Source organism: Eptesicus fuscus, chromosome 13 (assembly GCF_027574615.1).
Source record: "Eptesicus fuscus isolate TK198812 chromosome 13, DD_ASM_mEF_20220401, whole genome shotgun sequence".
NCBI lineage: Eukaryota > Metazoa > Chordata > Mammalia > Chiroptera > Vespertilionidae > Eptesicus > Eptesicus fuscus.
The window spans coordinates 67,773,830-67,798,896 of NC_072485.1; the positions used below are offsets into that span (position 1 = coordinate 67,773,830).

The 25,067-nt window shown below is 37.1% G+C and overlaps 1 protein-coding gene across 1 annotated transcript in view; it reads left to right on the forward strand.

Moving 5' to 3' along the window:
• Positions 1-25,067, forward strand: part of CKAP5 (cytoskeleton associated protein 5) — an 84,500-nt gene that overhangs the window by 30,896 nt on the left and 28,537 nt on the right. The window contains exons 7-23 of the mRNA XM_008146757.3: positions 5-105; positions 2,159-2,272; positions 5,440-5,544; positions 7,033-7,122; positions 7,236-7,400; positions 7,944-8,072; positions 8,752-8,934; positions 13,321-13,434; positions 13,708-13,818; positions 14,769-14,861; positions 18,259-18,444; positions 18,872-18,966; positions 22,157-22,214; positions 22,303-22,428; positions 23,132-23,271; positions 23,656-23,830; positions 24,381-24,494. Of these exons, the coding sequence (XP_008144979.2) occupies positions 5-105; positions 2,159-2,272; positions 5,440-5,544; positions 7,033-7,122; positions 7,236-7,400; positions 7,944-8,072; positions 8,752-8,934; positions 13,321-13,434; positions 13,708-13,818; positions 14,769-14,861; positions 18,259-18,444; positions 18,872-18,966; positions 22,157-22,214; positions 22,303-22,428; positions 23,132-23,271; positions 23,656-23,830; positions 24,381-24,494 (2,099 nt within the window). The remainder of the gene's footprint in view (positions 1-4; positions 106-2,158; positions 2,273-5,439; positions 5,545-7,032; positions 7,123-7,235; positions 7,401-7,943; positions 8,073-8,751; positions 8,935-13,320; positions 13,435-13,707; positions 13,819-14,768; positions 14,862-18,258; positions 18,445-18,871; positions 18,967-22,156; positions 22,215-22,302; positions 22,429-23,131; positions 23,272-23,655; positions 23,831-24,380; positions 24,495-25,067) is intronic.

Consider the following 25,067-nt stretch of genomic DNA (forward strand, 5'->3'; position numbering starts at 1 on the left):
GAAGGTGGTGATGATGGTGATGAGGTGCCACAGATAGATGCTTATGAGCTTTTGGAAGCAGTAGAAATTCTTTCCAAACTTCCCAAAGACTTTTATGACAAAATTGTAAGTAATGGTAAACTTCTTTCATTTATTTCATTTTAAGTAACTACTATAGTATGATTAGAAATGCCCTGCTGAGCCATTTCCTGGTGTACCCTTCCACTCTCTATCTTCCCTAATAGAGTGAATTAGTTGCTTCTTCTTTGTTCCCATAGATTTTGTGTATATACTTGCTGTTGCACTTTTTTTTACATCTTGCCAAAAACTAGAATATTTTTCTTGATGTCTCCCTTTTCCTCATTGTATCTCTGGTTTTACCTTTAAATATCGCAAATTCATCTCCATTTCTTCATCCCACTCTCTAGTAGTTACTCTAGGGTTTCTTGACCTTGGCACTCTTGACATTTTTCCCCAGATAATTCTTTGTTTGGGGGGACTCTCCTGTGCCTTGTAGGCTTTTTAGCGCATCTCGGGCCTTTAGCCACTAGATATCAGTAATACCAGTCTCCCAAGTCCTGATATAAAAAATGTCTCCAGCATTTGCTAAATGTATTCCAAAAGACAAAAGTATCCCCAATTGAGAAACAGTCTTATGCCAACCACCATCATGTCTTGCCTTAGGTGCTTCAGTACTACAGTTGTCATCATCGTCTTTTTTTTGTTTGTTAATCTTCACCCAAGGATATTTTTCCATTGATTTTTAGGGAGAGGGAAAGACAGAGAAACATCGATGTGAAAGAAAACACATCATTTGGTTGCCTCCTGCATGAGCCCTGATCAGGGCCCGAGCCAGGGAGGAGCCTGCAACCAAGGTACACGCCCTTGACCGGAATCGAACCTGGGACCCTTTGGTCCACAGACCAATGCTCTATCACTGAACCAAACCAGCTAGGGCTACAGTTGTCTTTTTAGAAGACTCCCTTTCTTTGCTCTTGCCTCCTCCTTCCCATTAGATATCACAAAGTAATTAGAGGTGTCATTTACCAAAATGCAAATCTTCTTATATCATTGCCTCAGTAAAACTCTTTAATAGCTTCCATGAGTTTTAAGATGATGCCTGATATCATCCTGTGGTCCTTAAGGTCATTTCTGGTACCTTTGAGGCCTCTGCTTACCTTCCAGCCACATCTTTAATTGCTCTCCACACTCCAGTCATGTGGAACTTCTCCCAGTATCAAATGTGCCACACTTGTTTTTTTTATTTTTATTTTTTCTTATAAACTTTAGGACTTAACATTGCTGTTCTTTCTGCTTATTCATTTTTCTCCCCCCATTCAGCTCATAATGCCTCTTTATCTTCTGGATCTCACCTTAAGCATCACTTTTTAGGAGAGATCTTATTTGTCAGCCTAAACTAGGTTAAAACCTCTTGTTGGGTTACCAAAGCCTTGTAGTTATTCACTAAAGAGCTTCCTATCTCTGCTAACAGCTCCTTTCATATCCTATAAACTTCCGATTAACAACTAAATATTTAATAAATTGAATTGAATTGTAATGTCCTCTGGGGAGGCTAGTTTATCATCTTTCTATCCCCAGTTCTTTCAAATAGTGCATATTCAAATTATTGAATGATTGCTTGATCTCTAATGGAGCATATTCTCCTTTATGGCCATAAAACAAGAGGGTAACATTTTACTCCCAACCTAGAAAACTAATCTTCAAGATTAGAACAGTTTTGGTTGGGTTGTTGGTTATGTGATTATTCTTTTCTGGTCTTTTTAATTTGATAGTATGGAAAGTCCTTTCTCTTGTAGTTGTGCCACTGTCGGAAACTTTAGAAATGCTTTCTATCAATGTTTTCTGTTTAATACCTGCTCACTAACATTTACGTAGAAAATGAGAAGGAAAAGCCTATGGCATCTTACTCTGTTTACTTACTTTAGAATTTAGGAATATGAAATATGAAAATACTTTTTATATATGAACACAATTTTATATATATGAACAAAACATTCTGATTAGCTGCACAGGTTTGCCATTTTGTTTTTTAACCAGCTTTAGAAAAGTTTCTGAAAACAAAAAGTATTTATCTTTGAAATAGTAGCATGAAAGAAATAGACTTTGATTTTGCTCTCATATTTTCTATTCTACAAATGACTCATATTGTGTCTTGCAGGAGGCAAAAAAATGGCAAGAGAGAAAAGAAGCCCTGGAGGCTGTAGAAGTACTAGTGAAAAACCCCAAATTGGAAGCAGGAGATTATGCAGATTTAGTAAAAGCTTTGAAGAAGGTAAATGTGAGGCGTTCCAACATCGGTGTCCCAACAACAGTCCAGGCCATTGTATTTTTCTTTATCTGTCATCCTTTTTATCACAAAACATTGCTATTTAAGGAGCATTATTGATGGTTTTTAAATTCTAAGTATTCATTTTTTAAAGATTGATTAAAATTATTGTTCTAGGTTAGTTTGGAGGGATTGGTTTTCAATCTTTGTTTATCACTTTAAGTATGTTATTTAATAACATGTACACCTCAAGAAAAAGAAGGTCTTGCTGATCTAGACCCAAGTATTCCAGTTTTATAATTCTGTAGGATGAACTATTTATTTTGCTCCATTTAATGGGACAGATATTACATATGAAGAATTTTTTTGTTAGATAGTAAATGATGACACGCTAAATTGTATCAGCATGTAAAGCAAAGGATAATGGTCAATTATAAAGCAGGCAAGTACTAAATAAGAAAACTATTTTTAGAAAATAATTCCTTTGATATTGCTTAGGTCTAACCAAGTTGATTGCTGCTTGGTGGATATTTTTGTATCCTGGCTTTTCATAAAATCTAAAAGTACAGATCAAACACCGTGGGTATGGTTATAGAATGTAAGAACAAACTGAAGACTTCATCTTGAATACAGCAAGATTGAAAACTTTGCTTGTTTTCCTCAGCCTGAAATTACAGAGAATTAAACTGGTGGTGGGGGGAGGTTAATTTTTAATTATAGTAAGTACAATAATTCTCATTATTCCAGTAGTTATGTTCTATAAAATTACCACAAACACTGAATTAGCAAATACTGAACCATTATTTCTCGGGGAAATATAGGGTTAGGATCCTGCAACCCTTTGATCATAACATTTTCATCAACTGACACACAAAACAGTACATAACCGTGTTTTATTCTTTTCGAAGACACCTTATTTAATATGTATTATTGATTCATTAACATTGAACTCACAGCCAACAGCCCTATAACTCATGCCTGAACAAAGCTTATCTAACGCACAAAATTTCTGTGTAAGGTAAATCACAGCCTTTTTGTGCTTAGGAACGCTGAACAGAACTTCAGCACTACACTTGAGGGTCATTTTACTAGTAAATAGTAAAAGCACATTTTTAAAATGCACACACAAAAAACCCCAAAACGTGACACTAAATAGATCACAAAAAAAGATACTTGTTTATTGTATGAAAGAAGAAAACAGTTTTGCTTTGTTCAGTCTCAGCTGAGAATGTGTACATCAGGCAGCTCAGATTTTTTGTAGCTCTGTGCTTGTCTGTGAATGACCAGGAAAGTGCTGAGTGTAAGAAAGCAAGAGCTCTGGTATCAAAACACACCTAGGTTTGAACCATTTGCTAGCTCTATGAGCTTGAGCAAGTTAATGTCTACTTAATCTTTGAAATCTACAAAATTGAGATGATAATAGTAGCTGCTTTATAGAGTTGGGATGAGTATTAAATGAAATAGGGTTATAGCACCTAAAAATTGTCATCTAATTCATTCTTAATAAATGTTAGTCTCTTTGTGATCCTTACTCTTCGTCACTTAGGGATTACATGTAGGTGCCAATTAGAACTTCCTTGCATGTTATGCATTACTGATTGATTAATTTGGGGAATTTGGAATGAAGCATTCTGCTTACAGAATCCCAAATCTCAGGGATTATGAAATCCAGAGTAACCCAGCCAGTGCGGCTCAGTAGTTGAACACCTACCCATTAACCAAGAGGTCACTGGTGTAATTCCCAGTTAGAGCACATGCCCAGATTGCAGGCTTGATCCCCAGTGTGGGGCATACAAGAGGCAGCTGATCAATGTTTCTCTCTCATTGATGTTTCTATCTCTCTGTCCCTTTCCCTTCCTTTCTCTCTAAAATCAATAAAACATACCTATATATATAAAAGCCTACGCGACCGAATGACCAGTTGCTATGTCGTGTTCTGACCACCAGGGGGCAGATGCTCAATGCAGGAGCTGCCCCCTGGTGGTAAGTGCACTCCCACAGTGGGAACGCCATTCAGCTGACCAACAGGCACCAGAGGCCGGGCTCAGGGCTGGCAAGCATAGCTGTGGCATCGCGAGCCTCTTCCGCCTCCATGGCAGCACTAGCGAGCGGCGACAGTGGCAGGTGCAGCAGGACCAGGATGAGCGGGAGCGGTGCTGTGCCCAGCTCAGGCTCCTCCTCGGCCACCTGCCACTTCGCACTACTACATCCCTCGGAGGGTGTCGGGACTGCCTGTTTCGGGGATCGGGCCAAAACCAGCAGTCTGACATCCCCTGAGGGGTCCCGGGTTGCGAGAGGGTGCAGGCCAGGCTGAGGGACCCAACCAGTGCACGAATCCATAGTGAAATGGAAGCATTACTTCTACTTGAGAAAACAAAAAAACACACTAGGGTTTGGGGCACTTAAAAGTAAAAGCAGCTTTTTAATAGCAACTGACTTGGGCAGTATACCAACAGTAAAATTTTAGAAGGAAGGAACCCAGGCATAGTCACTGTCTTGCTAAAGTGACACAGACACAGCAACTACCTGTGAGTTTTGATAAGTGCTAGGCTCTGTGGGTTGTAATATAGGAGCGTGGTAGTATAAAGAGTGCTGGAGGAAACTCTGCTAAGAGGCTCTAAATACAAACTTGATATCATTAGGTAACTAAACTGGTAACTGCGAAGCCAGAAGCTCCCTCAGAGGAATGGTTGCAATGGTGTTTATAATTTAGAGTCTGCATGGACTTCTTGGTGGTACATACAGCAGTTTCTACCTGTGCTCCTGGGGTATAAATGTTAAAAGCTGCTGCTCTGTGGAGTCTTCCAGAAAAACATTGTCTTAGCTTTCCCTGCCCCAAAGCAAAGTCAGTGGCTTCCAGCTTCTCTCCCATTATCCGAGTCTCCTTCTCTACAGTGTGCAACTCTGACAGCCCAGACTACCACTAATGGAGAGTTAGTAATTGGAAGTTGAGGTTTTATATATGTATTTTATTGATAAAACTTCAAGATGGAGTATAAACATACTGAAGGGAAGCTCCCAAATTTGATATTGTTAAAGAAGAATCTTCTCTTTTGTAGGAAACTTAATTGGCTATTAATATAGTAGCTTTTAGAGTTCTTTTAAGAGAAAGTTTTCAGTTCTACAGGGTTGTGACTGGTGGTTGTTTTTTTTCTTTTTTCCCCTTTTTGTAGGTAGTTGGAAAGGACACCAATGTCATGTTGGTGGCTTTGGCAGCAAAATGTCTTACTGGCCTGGCTGTTGGGCTAAGGAAGAAATTTGGACAATATGCAGGACACGTAAGTAACAATTTATTTTTAAGTACAAATCAACAATATTATCAAGAATGTCAGGCTAGTTTGCTCTGTGCTTTAAAACAGCTCTTCAGCATAGATCTTTATATATTGGGTAATATAAATTTCTCACTAAGTTTTATTAATATTGAGCATAACTCCTCATAACATTTCAGTGAAGATGTCAGTTATAGCTAAATTCATTAGTTTTATGTAGAAAATCAGGCACTTGGCCTAAAGTACTTAGTTGAGTTGATTTGCTTATTATTTATTAATACCTTACAACATTTTATATATATATAGTATAACAGGATGAAGTAAAACTTAGAATAACCAGGACAGAGCAAAAATGAGAGTAGGAAAGGCCATATAAAACTAGAAGTGAAATTAGTATATAAAATATATTTTATAGTGTTTTCCTATTTAAAAAATAATTTACTCATACACCTGAGACATTTTACATAGGTTATACTGTTGGTGATATATCAGTTTACTTTATTCTAAGAAATTTGACTGAAGACATTTGTTGAATACTCTATTTTCTTTGTATAAATTTGGTAACAACTTTAGTAAATTGTAATGTTTAACTGTGACATCTGTCAGTTGGCCTCTAAATCTAATCTGAATTACTTAGAATGCTCCAGCATCTGAAAATTGACTGTGCTGAACTTAGGGTTTTACTTGCTAGCCACTTATAGTTTGATTCCCTAGATGAATTTAAGAGTTTCCTAATAGTCCATAACCATGTGTCAGTTTTATATCGTGAAGCTAATATCTAACCTCTTTTAGTTATAGTATTTGGAGCTCACTTACTCATAGAATTAAAAATAATTTCAGAGAACTTAACTATGAAAAAAGATAGTACCAAATAAAAATAAATCATGACTAGCTTGTTACCAGGAAAATAAAAATAAGGGTCTAAAAAAGCCTTAGTCACATAAATCATATATTGAATTAAAATTATAATTAATATTTTTATAGCAACTCATGCATATTATATAATATCTATGTGAATATGCTATCACTGTATTAATGAGTTTTTTGTCATTTTTATGTTACTTATTAGAATATTTTACACTTTTTTATTAGGGATAAGTATTCAAGCTAGAAAACAATTTTTTAAATACATTTCAATTTACTAAATTATAGTTGGGCTTGGCCGGTGTGGCTCATCGGTTGAGCGTCGACCTATAACCAGGAGGTCATGGTTCAATTCCTGGTCAGGTCATATATCACAACATTTTTATGACCCCAAAAAGAAACCCTATGCCCATTATCTGTCACTTCTCATTCTTCCCTACTCCTAGACCCTAATCCACTTTCTATCTCTATGGAATTGGCATTTCATATAAATGGAATCATACATATGTGATCCTTTGTGACTGGCTTTTTTGATTTAGCATAATGTTTTCAAGGCTCTTCCATGTTATAGTATATATCAACACATCATTCTTTTTTGTTGTCAGATAATATTCTAGCTGTTCATTTTTATAGGTTGTGCCAACCATTTTGGAGAAATTCAAAGAGAAGAAGCCTCAAGTAGTACAAGCCCTGCAGGAGGCAATTGACGCAATCTTCCTTACTGTAAGCTAACAACATGAGTTTGCGCTTTTGTCTAAAGTAAATTTTGTTAATGTGATATTTTGATTGTTCTTTGCAGTTGAGAAAAGCTCATTGACCACATTTTATTTCTAAAGACCACACTACAGAACATCAGTGAGGATGTTTTAGCAGTAATGGATAATAAAAATCCAACCATCAAGCAACAGACATCACTTTTTATTGCAAGAAGCTTCCGCCACTGCACTGCTTCTACCCTGCCTAAGAGCTTGCTGAAGCCCTTTTGTGCTGGTCTACTTAAGGTATAGACTCTCTTTGAAATTGGGGGAATATTTTATATCTAGGAAAGATTTTTTTCGCCTACTAATCATGTACAGTGACTGACTTTCAGACTGTTGACTATAGTCTTCTGAGAAGCTTTGGAAACTGAATCTAAATTTTTGTATTGTTATGTTCCTATTCTTTAAATACAAGTTAGCTTTATAGTTCTACTAATTGCTAAACATTTTGTTTCTTATTTGGCCCGTTTACTGGCATTCAGCTGGATCTGGCCAAGCACAGTCATACTACTTAGATTATTTGAAGATCATTTGAATGTGAGGCACTTTAGATAGAGGGTAGGAGGAAAAGGAAGCACTTACATGCTGAATGGATTATCAGAGGTTTCCTTAAGCAAAAAAGAATTTGTGAAAGAGGAACTGTTAATTGGCAAAAGGAAAGCAGTACTTAGCTTTAGTGAATTGTAAAAGGTAAATTCTTTTTCAAACAACCATTAGTCTGACTTAAAATCAGTAATACCTAAATTACCTTGTATTGAGATAATTTTGTTTACTTCCGGACGATAGCACATCAATGATTCTGCTCCTGAAGTCAGAGATGCTGCATTTGAAGCATTGGGTACCGCTCTGAAGGTGGTTGGTGAGAAAGCAGTAAACCCATTCTTAGTTGATGTGGACAAACTTAAACTTGACAGGGTAAGATATTAATAGATTATAATGAAATTGGACAATAGTACATATGTTTGTTCTGTTTTATTAAAACAAAACTGATATCAACTCATGAAATTTATTTCATCATCACTGGTGGTTCACACCTAGAGTTTGAAGGTATAGCTTTTGGAGATTTAAATTTTATCTCAAGCTGCAGTGATCATATTAGTAGAAACATCTTTCAAATTATAACAAAAATAAAGCTGAGTAACCATAATCTATAAAGGTGAAAACACTGTTTTAAAATAAATTTATTCTAATATCTGGAAAATTACCTTTCTAAATACGAATGTCTTCTATTTAAAATGTGGTTATTGTAATTCTAATTTGTATAGAAACAAAATGTAAGAAAGTCTGGATAATTTGTCTTTGTTGAAAAAGAAACTTTTCTCTCTAAATTCTCATATAGTTATGGTTTAAGTCAACAATTGCCAACCGGTGATCTGTGGACCACTGGTGGTCTGTGAGGTCCGAAAGGTTAGCGACTGCTGGCTTAAGGAAACCTTTGGAGCAGCCGTCGCCAACCGGTGGTCCATGGACCACTGATGGTTCATGAGGTTCGAAAGGTTGGCAAACGCTAGTTTAAATGATCTATTAAGTAATAAAATAGTGATTATGTTTCAAAGTTGGGCTTAATGATGTTCATCTCAATTTCACTCTCCAGATCAAAGAATGTTCAGAAAAAGTAGAGCTAGTGCATGGTAAGAAAGCTGGATCGGCAGCTGAAAAGAAGGAATTCAAGCCTGTTCCTGGAAGGACTGCTTCTTCAGGAGCCGCAGGAGATAAGGACACAAAGGACATTTCAGTACCCAAACCCGGACCCTTAAAAAAGGCACCTGCTACTAAGGTTAATAGATGACTTGGAAAATATAGTTTAAAAATTAAAATTTATATAAGATATGGTCTGAATCTCACATTAATAGTGGTCCTTGCAATATGATTTCATTTGAGAAATGAACTCGTTACCACATTCAAAATACAGCAGAACATCTGTTATGAAGACAGTGTGTTCCAACAATACATTTGGTTATTTGAAATTTTAATAGAGATAAAAATGGTAATGGAAGTACAGGAGTGCATTTTAAGGGATCAGAAAGTATTATTAAATAATGAAATAAAATGTGGCAAGGCACTTAACATTAATAACATCACCTTTGTCATTTTGCTAAAAACGCTGCTGAATTGCATCACTGAATCTCCATACCAGTCCAGGTCTTACTACCTTTGTACAGTGTGGGAGAGGGGAAAGTGCATAAGGGGCTTTCCTTTAGCGAACACTTGTCCTGTGGACGCTAAAGCATGAAGTTACCTACTGCAGATGCAAAAAGTTTGATTATCTTTCCCCACTCTGAACCCCAGCATGGAGTTAGGGGAAGAAAACTGACTTAGTGAGCATCACTTTGTGAAGCATTTTACCTACATAATCTCAGTAAATCATCATAACAACCCTTGAAATAAATGTTTTGTGACCCCTGGTTTTCCAGAAAAGGAAACAGGTTCAGCAAGGTTAAGTGTACTGCACTGACTCTTATAATTTGTTCTGATTTTTTGTTGTTGTTAATCCTTACCTGAGAATATTTTTCCATTGATTTTTATTTTTTATTTTTTTGAGAGAGAAGAAGGAAGGAGGAGAGAGAGAGAGAGAGAGAGAAACATCGATTGGTTGCCTCCCACACACACCCTGACCAGGGCCAGGTATTGAGCCTGCAAACCAGATACATGCCCTTGACCGAAATCGATCCCCGAACCTTTCAGTCCATGGGCCGATGCTCTATCCACTGAGCCACACCAGCTAGGGCTCATTCTGATATTTTTATTGTTTACTTGTTTGTTTATTATGTCTCCCCACATCATATTGTGAACTTTAAAGGATAGACAGCTTGTCACTGCTTGATTCTCTTACCCATAACAGGAACTCAAATGTATTTGTTGAATGACCAGAGTTAGAGAACTGAGACTTGAACCAGGTATCTCTAGCTTTCATATTATGCTGTCTCTTCAGCATTCTAGTTCAGGGTATTAGCAGTTATTTTCTCCTTTCTCACCATCTCCTGCCACTCAACAATGACCTGGGCACCTGAGTCCTTTTCTTAATCTTGCTGAACCCTTCCATGCTAGCTGGCTTTCTTTTATGAGGAATTCTTAAAAAAAAAAAAGTGGGAGGGGTAGCAACCTGCTTCAATTCCTCTGTTGAAAAAAACAACTAGGACAGTATCATCTAGTAAGTCTACTAAGCCATAAACATATATCTCTTTAAAAAAGAAAAGAAGTAGATTTATTAATTGAGGTACCTCTTGATAGAGAGAGTGCAATTACAGGAAAGGATCCAAAAGACATCTAATTAATCAAAGAGTATAGAATTTTCTATTTTTAGAGTTAGAAAACAAATCTCTCTTTATGGGTTGTTATTTATAAACCAATAAAACCATACTGCTATTAATAAATCAGCAAGTATTAGAGGTTTCCATTTAATTAAAAACCAGCATCTTAGTTTTGCTAATTATACCTTAAAAGCTTATACTATATTCAAGATACCATTCATTTCAGAACAGGGATTGATGCTGAAGACTAATTTTTTAAAATATATTTTTATTGATTTTAGAGAGGAAGGGAGAGGAAGGGAGATAGAAACATCAATAATGAGCGAGAATCATTGATTGGCTGCCTCCTGCACTCCCCTACTGGGGATTGAGCCTACATCCTGGGCTTGTGACCTTGATGGGAATCAAACCCAGGACTCTTCTGTCCACAGGCTGACATTCTGTCCACTGAGCCCAACCAGCTAGAGTGATGTTGAAGACTAATTTGATCATCTGTCATTTTTGTCTTTTCTTTTTTGCATGCTTAACAAATACCCAAAATAAGTGGAAGGAATGATGTGAACAGTAATGTGTGTTGCCCTATTAATGTTACTGCCTTGTGATAATTGGCTTTGTACCTTGTGATAAACTGCTATTTTCTCGTGATCTTTCAAAATAGGTGAAATAAGTTTAAATCAAGATATTTGGGGGTGGGGGTAAGGGGGAGAGATCAACCAAAGGACTTGTATGCATGCATATAAGCCTAACCAATAGACACAGACACCAGGGGGGTGAGGGCATGAGTGGGGGGGTAGGGGGCAATGAGGGGATAAGGACACATATGTAATACCTTAATCAATAAAGAAAAAAAAAACAATTCAGTTATGGAAACAATAAAAAAAAAGATATTTAAATAGAATATTTACAGAATTCTTTCAGTGGGTAGAGTACAAAGTATAACTGATTAAAGTTTATTCCAGATTTCAAGAATGGTTCAATGTTAATTTTAGAAAATTTACTAAATTTATAGATGACAAGAAATCTAATTTCAGCCCTGGCTGGGTAGCTCAGTTGGTTAGAGCATCGTCCCAATACACCAAAGTTGCAGGTTTTATCCTTGGTCAGGGCACATACAAGAGTCATCCAAGGAATGCATAAGTAAGCGGAATAACAAATCGATGTTTCTCTCTCTCTAAAATCAAGAAATATATTTTAGAAAAAAGAAAGCTAATTTTAGCCGAAACCGGTTTGGCTCAGTGGATAAAGCGTCGGCCTGCGGACTCAAGGGTCCCTGGTTCGATTCCGGTCAAGGGCATGTACCTTGGTTGCGGGCACATCCCCAGTAGGGGGTGTGCAAGAGGCAGCTGATCGATGTTTCTCTCTCATCGATGTTTCTAGCTCTCTATCCCTCTCTCTTCCTCTCTGTAAGAAATCAATAAAATATATTAAAAAATTAAAAAAAAATGAAAAGAAAGCTAAGTTTAGATACTTAAAAAGTATATAGTAAATTTTAACATAGCTTTTTGATAAAAATTCTTAACCACATAGAAATGGATGAATACTTTGACATAATTTTATATATATATATATATATCACACACACACATACATACATACAGGGTATCTCCCAAAAATTGTATACACACTTAAACAGCTGATAGCTCAGTTTTGAAAATGAAATATATTTTAATTAAACACTGCCTTTATAATTATTCAATGTGTGTGTATACATTTTGGGGAGACACCACAAACACACACACACACACACACACACACACACACACACACATGCATACACACTCAGCAGTAGACATAGCAAACCAAAAGTCAGGATTGCCCTGGCCAGTTTGGCTCAGTGGATAGAGCGTTGGCCTGTGAACCAAAGAGTCCCAGGTTCGATTCTGGTCAAGGGCACATACCTCGGTTACAGGGTCCTCCTCGGCCCGGGCTTATCCTGGAAGCAACCAATCAATGTATCTCTCTCATATCGATATTTCTCTCTGTCTTTCCCTCTCCCTAAAGGTCAATGGAAAAATATCGAGTGAGGATTATAAATAAGTAAATAAATAAAATAAACTGTATAAAACAAAGCAAAACAACAACAAAATATCAATGACAGAAATAAAAAAAGAAACAAAAGTCAGTATTATGCTTAATAACGATGAATACTAGAAGTATTCTTATTATAATGGGAAGTAAAACAATAAATCCCTGCTTGTACCATTATTGTTAAATAATGCTCTACAATTAGACAAAAGAATAAAGGAGAGGTGTTAATATGAGGATCACATTTTTTTAGTTATGTGATCATATACTTGGAAAACCAAGTAAGTCAACTGAAAAACTACTAAGACAAAAAGATTTGGTGAGATGGCCATCTTCAGCATAACTAGAACACTCATTCTGCTGTAACTGGGTTACCTTGTGATTAAGTATTGAGTAAATGGTATGTTAGAAATTGTCCTTTAGGAAAGATTTAGAGGCACCAAATGTTTATTCTCAAGTTAATCTGAAAATGTATATAATTCCAGTCCATCATTTTTATTTCATTAGCTCATTCTGAGTTAGAGGTTCTTAAAATGGGGCCTACAGTTTCCCCCATGAATGGTCTTCAAAAGATCTGTCTGCCTTTGAAACTGCTAAATTTTGTGGGCACCAAATATATGGTTTTTTGTTGTTGGTTGAGTTATCCCTCATTTTTAAAAATAAAAATTTATTGAGGTATTATTCACATACAACATATTAGTTTTATGTGTACAACATAATGATTTGATATTTTATATATTGTGAAATGATCACCATAGTAAGTCACCATACATAGTTACAGTGATTTTAGTCAAATTTTCAAGAAGTCTCTGACCCACTAGAGTTTAAGAATCACTGTTCTAAATCCTTAAGTGATTTTTAAAAAAATGTTTTTTAATTGTGTCTAGGCTGGTGGACCACCTAAGAAGGGGAAACCAAGTGCACCAGGAGGTGCAGGAAGTGCTGGAAACAAGAACAAAAAGGGATTGGAGACCAAAGAAATAGTGGAGCCTGAGCTCTCGGTCAGTATTATACAATATGTCTCAGACTCATAAAACCATGGAAAGTCAATATCTTTGAGAAAATTTGAGTTCTTTCTTGCTGAATTATACAACATATCGTTATTTGTTACTTTTTAGATTCTTGAAATTGCCTTAGACAAACTTTCCCTTTATGATACTAAAATAGAAGCCTCAGATACTATAGCATACATATAGGAATGTTCTTGTGTTTTTACATTCTTGCCATTTGTTTCCTTAAGCAATTTTTAACTTTAATGTGTTTGTATCTTACAGATTGAAGTGTGTGAAGAAAAAGCTTCAGCTGTCCTTCCCGCTACCTGTATACAACTTCTAGACAGCAGTAACTGGAAGGAAAGGTTGGCCTGTATGGAAGAGTTCCAAAAGGTAGCTGCATAGGGATGAGTTGAGTGTGAAAACAACTATATTATACAGAACTGATGAAATTGGAAATGAAAGACTTGTCCTATTGCTGTGTTTTATAACCAGTGAATATGTTTCAGGGTTTTACCTAAAGATGAGGCAGGGGTGGGGGTATTTGTTTTTTAGCTTTGTAGTGTTTATCTTTCAACATCTGCTTCCTATGCTTTCTATAACTCATAACTTAGTACTTACCAAAAAAATTGGGTTTATTCTGAATTATAAGGCTTAGATGAATTTTAATATTATGGTATTTGTTTTTTAATATCAGTAGGAAACAGATCTCTCCACTGAAACCATCCCTAATCCATTTCTGTTTCCCTCTTTGTGGTCATGATTCTTGGAGGAACAGACATTATCACTTGATGTGAGAAGCTCCTCTCAAAAATCTGTGTTAGAAAGGAGCATGGTAGTCCATTTTGGCATATACTCTGTGATTCTAATGAGGACGGGTGTGGAGAAACTGGAAGCACTGGAACTTGAGGCAGGAAACTTGCCTTCAAGTCCAGCATCTGCTGCATATTGTGTTTAGACCTGAATTTGTGCATCTTTGAAATTTAATACTTAACCACTTCTAACCTGCCCTACTTTTCTGTTTTTAGGAAAACCAAATAAGTCAAAATATTAAGCAGTTTCTGCCACACGTTAGGCAAATGAAAACTGTTTTAGCATTACTTTCCTTGAAGCAAATTGTTTGTGAATTCCTAAAGTGTGGGGGTGGGGGAGAAATGTTTCAATGGTATTACTATAACAGCCATATACCAAACATACTAGTATAACTTAAGAAACAAAGCATTATAAGAGAAATTATATATGCTCCCTTATAAACCTCTTCATTCCCATTTCTATTTGTTATATACTGTTCCCTTGGAACTACTCATTACCTCTTAACTCTTATTCTCTGATTTTACTTCAAGGCTGTTGAACTAATGGACAGAACTGAAATGCCATGCCAGGCATTAGTGAGGATGCTGGCCAAGAAACCTGGATGGAAAGAAACTAATTTTCAGGTATTTTTTCATTAGAGACTTAATGTCTTTTATTGTATTGTTTGTGAAATGTGTATATATATGCATTTTCTTCTCATTATTTAGGCTTCAAAGTCCTCTAATCTTTACATATTCAAAGGAGGGATAAACAGTGAGATAGCTTTCTTATTTGTTTGGATAAAAAATAAATGCAGCCCTAGCTGATTTTGCTCAGTAGATAGAGCGTCAGCCTGTAGACTGAAGGGTCCCAGGTCCGATTCTGGCCAAGGGCACATGCCAGGGTTGCAGGCTCGATCCCCAGTAGGGGGCATGCAGGAGGCAGCTGATCAATGATTCTCTCTCATCATTGATGTTTCCATCTCTCTCTCCCTCTCCCTTCCTCTCTGAAATCAATACAAATACATTTAAAAAATAAAAATAAATGCAGTATTTACATAGCCAGTGAAAAATTACCACACAGTCTATTTAACTAACTTGATTATAGAGATGAAATTTAACAATACTGTTATTTAGTCTAAAGAGTTGGGTGTAAGGAAAGTATAGGGAAATGATGCAGGAAGGAAAACGGGGAAAGAGTTTCCTTCTCTTCTTCTAGATATACATAGACCTCATGCAAAAAAATAAATTTTTTTAAGTTATCAGGTCTATTTTTGACATCCTGTTAGTCTCTTTTTGGCTTATCTTCTGCCACCTCTTGTTCTTTCTGTGGGATCCTTAGCTCCCTCACACTGTGTTCCCTTAGCACTGTGTTATAGCACCTCTTCCATACTGTCCAGCTCCACAAAAGTTTTCTATGCCAAAGGGTTTTCGAACTGCCCTCTTCTCACACCACTTTTAAAACTCCTCTTTATGCAGCTGCACAGATAGATGAAAGAAACTCGCCTGATTTCAGCTAATACCCTCCAGTGTGTTAGATCCATAACAAAGAATAATTGTATATTTTTTCCTTTATAACAACTTTATTGAGTGTATAAAACTAACAGTTTTAAAGTATACAATGCAGTGGTTTTTAGTATATTCACATAGTTCTGCAACTCCGACCACTGTATAATTTTAGAATATTTTCATCACCTGAAAAAGAAACTCCATACCCATCAGCAATCACTCTTTATTCCTTCCCAAATTCTCACACCCAGTCCCTGGCATACTTATTCTATGGATTACTTTTGGACATCTATATATATATAAAAGGCTAATATGCAAAGTGTCCCTTCGGAAGTTTGATCACTTGCTATGACATGCGATGACCACCAGGGGGCAGCGTGGAACAAAGGAAGGCCCCGGCCAGCAGCCGGGGAAGGGAGATCCCAGTCAGCAGCCAGAAGGAAGGCCCGGCTGGCAGCCAGAAGGCCCAGATTGGCCCTGATCGTCAGCCAGACCTAGGGGCTCTACACGTGCACGAATTTCATGCACCGCGCCTCTAGTTTTATATAAATGGAATGATACAATATTGTAGTCTTTTGTTGTGTCTAGCTTTTATTTTGTATAATGTTTTTACTATTCATCCCTATTATAGCATTTATCAATTCTACATTCTTTTTATTGCTAAATAATATTTCATTGTATGGATATACAACATTTTACTTACCTATTCATTAGCTGATGAGCATTTTCATTGTTTCCATTTTTTTGCTATCATGAATAATGCTGCAGTGAACATTTATGTACAAGTCTTTCTGTGAACACATATTTAATTCTCTTGAGTATATACCTAGAAGTTGAATTGTTGGATCATATGGTAACTCTGTGTTTAACTTTTTTGAGGAACTGCCAAACTATTTTCCAAAGTTTTCGCACCATTTTATGTTCACATCAGCAGTGCAAGAGTATTCTAATTTCTCTACATCCATGCCAATATTTATTATTTAAATATTCAAACAAGACAAAGGGAAATATTTATGGTCAAAGGGGTCTCAAGTCCCATACATCTGCCATCATTACATTAACCCCTTTAAATTGTTTTCCAAGCTTCTTTCTTTCTTCCACCTAAAAGTCTAGTTTAAGTTCTTTAAGTCTCTCAAGTTCTCTTGTATGTGTGTGTGCATGAGGGTTATAGTTTTATTTTTTGTGAGCAACTCTATTAGGAACTCTGAATTATGTAGTTAGTTTGTTCATTTATTATGTATTGGAAGATGTGTATTCCGTACTATCCTATATAATAAAAGCCTAATATGCAAATCGACCAAATGGCAGAATGACTGGTCACTGTGATGCACACTGACCACCAGGGGCAGATGCTCAATGGAGGAGCTTCCCCCAGCACGCAGGCCCCAGGCCAGCCAAGACAGGTGCAAGCAGGGGCCCCCGCAGTCGCCTTACAGAGGGAGACGACTGGTGGCGGCAGCAGGGGGGGGGGGGCGCAGCTAATGGGCAGCACCAAGCCGGCCAAGGTGGGTGTGAGCGGGGAGTCCCCGATCACCCGGCCGTTTGTACCACAGATCAGCCCTGGTTGCCAGCCAGGCCAAGGGACCCTACCCGTGCACAAATTTCGTGCACCGGGCCTCTAGTATAGAAATAATCATATGAGGAGACTATAGAAATGAAAATTTCCAATTCATTAAATTTCCATGTGGTAACATCTATAATAATAAAAGGGTAGTATGCTAATTAGATTAGACATGTCATTCCAGACGTCTTTCCTGACGAAGCCAGGGCCAGAGGGAAGCCAGCCAGATCCCAGGTGCCTGCAAGTAGCCCGAGGAAAGCCAGCCCGGGTCCTGGGTGCCTGCGGGCAGCCCAAGGGAAGCCAGGCTGGGTCCCGAGTGCCAGAGGGAAGCCGGTGCTGGCAGCCGGGGGAAGGAAGGCCTACTCTTGCACGAATTTTCGTGCATCGGGCCTTAGTTCTATATAATAAAAGAGTAATATGCAAATAGACCTAATGGTGGAACAACCAGTCTCTATGACGTGTACTGACTACCAGGGGGCAGATGCTCAGGAGTTGCCCCCTGGTGGTCAGTGCACTCCCACAGGGGGAGCGCCGCTCAGCCAGAATTCAGGCTAATGGCTGGCAAGCGCAATGGCGGTGGCAGGAGCCTCTCCCGCCTCCGCGGCAGCACTAAGGATGTCCAACTAATGGCTTAGGCCCGCTCCCCACGGGCGTCAGGTGGACATCCCCGCGAAGTCCTCCCCTTCCCTCCCTCCCCCGCCCCCCCCCCCCCGAACACAAAAGTCGTGCACTAGGCCTCTAGTTGTTAATATTTTAAAGCATTGAGTGGTTTGATTTTTTTTCTCTTAGCTGTCACTTAGCTACTTTAATTGCTAACAAAGGATAAAAATTATTTTGCTTTCTTTGTTTAAAAGTCTGATTTTAGTTTGGTCATGTTCTCAGCTGGTCTTAATTTTTTTACTATAGAAATAAGTACATAAATAAATGTCTTTGGCTTACTCATAACTTTATGATAACTTTATCCTTATTTAGGTGATGCAGATGAAGCTTCACATAGTTGCTTTAATTGCCCAGAAGGGAAATTTTTCCAAAACATCAGCTCAGATTGTCTTAGATGGCCTTGTAGATAAGATTGGAGATGTGAAATGTGGGAACAATGCAAAAGAAGCTATGACAGCAATAGCCGAAGCTTGCATGTTGCCCTGGACAGCTGAACAGGTTAGTCACATAGCTCTCTTACCCCCAGTTTTCCCAATTTTGTCTCAAATTTTAATTTAAAGTTACTTAATTAAGCTTAGTCTTGTCTTCTCAAGTAAAGCTGTTTTAGATGCTGTGTTTTTTACCTTTAATAATACACTGTTGCATAATAAATTTTATCTTAGTCAAGAATAGTCTGTTTAGAGATGAGAGTAATTTTCTCTTAAAACAGTGATCATTAATGAAAGAAAAGTTGTAAACGGTATTCTACTGTCATTTAACTTTTTTTCTTGTGTAGGTTAGTATTTCATTCCTAAAGTCATTATTGCAGTTGTTTTAGCATCACAAAACCATGCTTCATCCACTTCTGCCTTAATGTCATGCTATATTTCTATTAGAAATATCAGAGAAAACACAGATCTGTTTGTTTGTTTTTCTCCCACTCCAGGTTATGTCAATGGCGTTCTCTCAGAAAAATCCCAAGAATCAGTCAGAAACTCTGAATTGGCTATCAAATGCAATAAAAGAATTTGGCTTTTCTGGGTAAGTCAGAAAAAAATTCAATGCAAAATAATTAAGTGTTTTTGCCAATCTCTGACTGGTGATTATATTTGTTGTAGCTATCTCTGCTTATTTCTGAAACACCAGAGCTGGGTTATCTAATTTATATAAAACAACCCAGCCGTTGTGGCTCAGTGGTTGAGCGTTGAACCTATGAACCAGGAGGTCATGTTTCAATTCCCGGTCAGGGCACATGCCCAGGTTGTAGACTCAGTTGGAATCGTGCAGGAGGCAACTGATCAATGATTTTCTCTCATCATTGATGTTTCTATCTCTCTTTCCTTTTCCCTTCCTCTCTCTGAAATCGGTAAAAATATATATTTTTTTTTTAATTCCACAAAACTACGTTTATTCCTCAAAAATCTATACAGGTACTCTTTGACCTATGATGTGGTTACATCCAGTAAACCCTTTATAAGTTGAAAATATCATGTCAAAAATATGCCTAACCTACTGAACATTGTAGCTTAGCTTAGACCTTTCACATGCTCAGAACACTTACATTAGCCTATAGTAGAGCAAAATCGACTTAACGCAAAGCCTATTTTTTAATAAAGTGTTGAATATCTCATGTAATATAGTATGCATATCTCCTCGTACCATTTGTAAAGTCAAAAAATCTTAAGTTAGCCCTGGCTAGGTGGCTCAGTTGGTTGGAGCATTGTCCCATGCACCAAAGGGTTGTGGGTTCTATTCCTAATCAGTGCACATACCTTACCTAGGTTTCAGGTTCAATTCCATGTCAGGGCACATATGGGAGACAACTAATTGATGTTTCTCTCTTACATCAATTTCTGCCTCTCCCTCCCTCCTCTTTCTCTAAAATTAGTAAACATTTCCTTGGGTGAGGATTTTTTTTAAAAAATCCTTAAGTCAGGAACCATCTGTATTGGCTTGTGCACCTGCATTTTGATATCCACTAATACTAGAGTTCTCTACGTAACTTTTCCTCGAGTGTTATAACTGTCCCACATAAAAGCCAGTTCTAAGGATTGCTAGTCAAATACATTTGTGAATTACTGCATATAATCACATTTGTTTAGAAACCTATAGTGCACATTGGTGAATTAAAGGCTCTCAAAAGTCATGCAATAAACTAGTTTAACTTGCTGTTTTTCCAAACTTACTTGCTTATTGAACACATTTATTTAATTAACAAAATTTTATAGAGCTTATTCTATGCTAGGCATTTTCTAAATAATTTATTTGATTAAATCATAAAAACCATGTGAGGATTGTTTTCTCTGTTTTATGAATAAGAAGACTAAGGCATAGAAAGATTAAATATTCTGCTTACTGGTAAGTCACAGCTAAGTTATGGCAAAGCCAAGATTTTAACACAGGCATTCTGATTCCAAGAAAGAATATTATACTGCTATACCATGTTGCCTTTCTCTGTGCCATATTGCTTGTTACAGTGTGCCTCTTAATATCTTGCAAAACAGTGTTCTGAGTTCTACCAAGTGAAGAAATACTACTTACTGCACAGGTTATCATTCAAGTGTCATTAAGCAAAGAATTGTTATGTCAGTACCTGTGGTGTCTTCCCATAGTTGAGGGTATTGTTATAATTTCTTCTTAATTGTATAGTTTTTGGTGTAAAACTAATTTCTTGGCATGACATAAAAGCCAGGTAAGTATTTTCCTCTTTTTTATTCTATTTATCCATGATCTTGTATTTATTCATTTATTAAACTACTACATATGAGTATCTCTGATATTCCAGTCTTTTGTTCCAGGCCCTAGGAATACATCATGAACAAGATGACAATAAAAAATATATTGGGAGGTATAGGAACAACAGAATAAAAAAAAAAGCAGGTTAAGGGGTTAAGTGGAATCACCTGACTGTAGTTGGGAAGGTGTTCTTTACTATTAGATCTAACAAGAGTCCATCCTGAAACAATGTTTGAGCAGCACCTTTAGGACATGAGTTAGCTGAGACAATCTGGGAGAACATTCTAAACCAAGGGACAGCAAGTGCAAAAGCCCTGGGGTAGGAGCATATATGATATATTTAAAAATAGGAAGGAGTGATTGTTCTTTAGAATGTAGCTAAAGTGGAATAAGTGAGGGCATGGAGAGTGGTAGGAGATAACATTAAAGAAGGGGAAGCCAAGTCATATAGGGCTTCAAAATTTGTTTTGTTTTTAATGCAGCAGAAATCTGGTTGAATGCCTCTGTTTTGACTCTAAACACTGATGTTTCTCTCTTACAAGGCAAGAGGTTGCAGAAGAGCTATGAACTAAAATTTCAGATAAGAGATTAGTAATTCAGAAGATGGGATATGAAACTAGATCCCATTGGATCATATCCCTAATCTGCTACTTTTCCAGCTTTGTAGCCTTGGGCAAGGTACTGCTCCTCTTTTGACCTAATTTACCTTTCTATAAAATGCCAAAATGGTACCTCATAGGGTTGTTGTGAAAAATACGTAAAATGCTAAAAACTGGACCTAGCATATGATAAGGGCACTAGGAATGTTGGCCTCTTTTGAAAGTGGGAGTAGAGGGAAGGAATAGAAACTGATATTGGAGATTCAAAGTTTGAAGTTATAAGTCCTTAGAAGATTTCGAACAGAAGAGTAACAGGATCATTCTGACTATAATCGGAACAGATAGTGAGGATCAAGGGCAGAAGCCGGGAGACTACTTAGTAAGCTATTGGAATAATGCTGTCAGGAAATTTCAGTGGCTTGGACATAGTTTGTAGTGGAGGAAGTGTTATGATTCAGAATATATTTTGAAAGTAGACCTGATCAGAGAGTGGGCATAAGAGACAAGAGTCAGGATGACTCTGGAGTCAAGAATGACCTGAGCAACTGGAAGCATGATGTGGCTCTTTACTATAGTAGGAAAGACTGTGCGAAGAACAGGTTTTAGGTTGAGGGTTTTACAATCTGGAGTTTGGTTTTGACAGTTGTAGGGCAACATCTAGACATATAAGTGGAAATGTCACAAAGGCAGTTGGATATCTGGATCAAGTTCAGGAGAGAAGTCAACACTGGATTTAGGAGTGATTAGCATATAGATAGTATGTAATTTTGAATGAGTATAGAAAGCAAATAGGTGAGATTCAAGGACATATCCAAAGGAAGCCACTTCTAGAGTCTGGCTTTATAAAACCAGTAAGTGTTTTGTTTGGTTTTAATTCTAATTGTTATTTCTTCTAGATTGAATGTGAAAGCTTTCATTAGCAATGTGAAGACAGCACTTGCTGCAACAAACCCAGTGAGTATATACCAGCATATATAAGAACATACAGTCATCTTTGCAGTTCTGCTGTTATTTGGAAAATTCTTTTTGTTCTGCCTCCCAGGCTGTGAGGACTTCTGCCATTACCCTGCTTGGTGTAATGTACCTGTATGTTGGTCCCTCTTTGCGAATGTTCTTTGAAGATGAGAAGCCTGCTCTCCTATCCCAGATAGATGCAGAATTTGAGAAGGTAAAGATTTCACAAATTATACAATCTATTGATGAACTTCAGAAAGCTCATATTAGTTAAGTTTAAACTTTTAACCCTTTGGAACAAACAGTATGATTGTGTTTGCTTTTATATGCATAACATATCCCTAGGAAGAGTTCCTAACAAATTAATAACTTTGATTGTCTATGAGGAAGAGAACAGGGTAACTATGGTATAGGATGGGAGGTTTTCCCCTTTATGTCCTTTGTGCCTTTGGAATTTCAAGTATTTTAAATGTATGACCTATTGAAAAAGTACATTAAATATAACATTAAAACATCTTTTAAATAAAAAATATTGTCTCTCCTTGAATAAACTTTGTAATGGAAATTGCTAAGTTTTGGCAGACTTGCTGTATAATGTCTTGGGCATACAAGTCAAAAGACAGCCTCATGATTAAGAAGTCAGATGCTTTCCCGCGAGGGGGGGGTTTCCACCCCCACGGGGGCGCGCCGGGAAAAAAAAAAAAGAAGAAGTCAGATTCTGATAGGTTTTATAAAAATATATTTTGCCATGTAGTCTCAAAATTGGAACCTAAATAGAAATTAAGACATGTACTGTGTAAATATTAGGTATTAGGAAGGAATAGGAAATTTTGACACAGGCACCATTCTCCAGCTTGTTTGCTCTCAGGTCCTTCATCAAGTTCATTAACCTCACTGATTTATTTGTTGGGATGTAGATGCAGGGCCAGAGCCCACCTGCTCCAACCAGAGGGATTTCCAAACATAGCACAAGTGGTACAGATGAAGGAGAAGATGGAGAAGAACCAGATGATGGGGGCAATGATGTTGTGGATCTTTTGCCAAGGACAGAGATAAGGTTGGTTTATAGGAAATGGTTTATTTGATTTATTATACTGAAAATTTTTTTGTTTTTTGTTAATCCTCACTAGAGGATATTTTTTCCAATGCTTTTCAGAGAGAGTGGGAGGAGAGAGGGGAGAGGAGAAGGAGAGAGAGAAACATCTATATGAGAGACACATGGACTGGTTGCCTCCCGCACATGCCCAGGTACGTTCGGGAATCGAACCATAGACCCTTCTGTGTGTAGGCTGAGGCCCTTACCCACTGTGCCACACCAGCCAGGACATACTGCAGTTTTAATCTGGTGCCTTCTCTTTTTCAGATAGGGGTACTTCTGTGACATCATTATTTTTTAGGAGTCTGGAATTAAGATGTTGTCTTTTTTTTTTTTTTTTTCCAGTGATAAAATTACTTCAGAGTTGGTATCTAAGATTGGTGACAAAAATTGGAAGATCAGGAAAGAAGGACTAGATGAAGTGGCAGGTATTATCAATGAAGCAAAATTTATCCAACCGAACATAGGTGAACTTCCAACTGCTTTGAAGGGTCGACTCAATGATTCAAATAAAATCTTGGTATGTAGAACACATGCCTGTTATATTTCTTGCCCCCTTCTCCTTTCAGTAGGTTCCTTTTCAATGAACTCGTTGCCAGCAAAAAAATGGTCATTTTACTTGCTATGGACTACAAATAGCTTTCTTTAATTTCTTGTGTATACCACAAGATATGCTGGTAGATGGCAAGTTTATAAGTCAAATTTTTATGAAGCTCATATTTGCTTTTTACAGTATTCTAATGTTAAATATCTTTATATAAAACTGCTTGTACTATACATAAACATGCTTAATTTCTAATTTTTAAATTTGGATTTTTATGTCAAGAATTTAATAAACTAGGCTTTACTTTAGAATTATGAAGCAGTATAATCTCTGGTCTAAAATTCTAATGCTTCGATTTTATGAACTAATGATAAAAGCAGTGGCCACCACCTAAAAATTATTCATAAGCTAATTAGAGTAGCATCATAAAGAGCTGATTTCCCTGTCTCTTAGCAGCAGATTTGTAAAACTTTGTGCACTAGCTTGCTCATTATTTGAACATGAAATATTGGCTCTTTCCACTCAGGTGCAGCAGACGTTGAATATCCTCCAGCAACTGGCAGTAGCTATGGGCCCAAACATCAAGCAACATGTGAAGAACTTAGGCATCCCTATTATCACAGTCCTTGGAGACAGCAAGGTAAACCTGACTCCTCACTACAGCTCCAATTGGAATAAGCCAGTCACACTCCAGGGCTAAAAATAATTATCTTTTCTTACATGTAAGGGTACATATAGAGAAGAGAATATTAGGAGGAAAATAGTAAACCTTTTTATCTCCCAGGCAGTATTAACATGACCAGATATATCACTTACTTGCTTTGTGACACTTAAAGTTATTTATCTTTTGACTTTAGTTTTATCTGTGAAATTTCATTGTTACAGAATTAAATAAGAGTCTGCACATAAGGTACCTGTACCTGTTTTATATAGTTTGCGCTCAAAAAATGTTTGCTATTGTGATTATGACATCATTGTTAAAAGTACCAGTATAAAAAAAAAAAAAAAAGTACCAGTATAAAGAGTAATTAAATATATAAATTTTTGGATCATGTATTTATTTTCTACCTTATTTCTCTGAACTACTAGAACAGGATCCTCTAGTACTTGATTAAGATACTTAGTTTCATTGAATGTTGTAAGCCTCTTATGTTTAGCCCTACATTGAGTATTTGAATGTGTCTTTATTTTTATACTAGAGGCCCGGTGCACG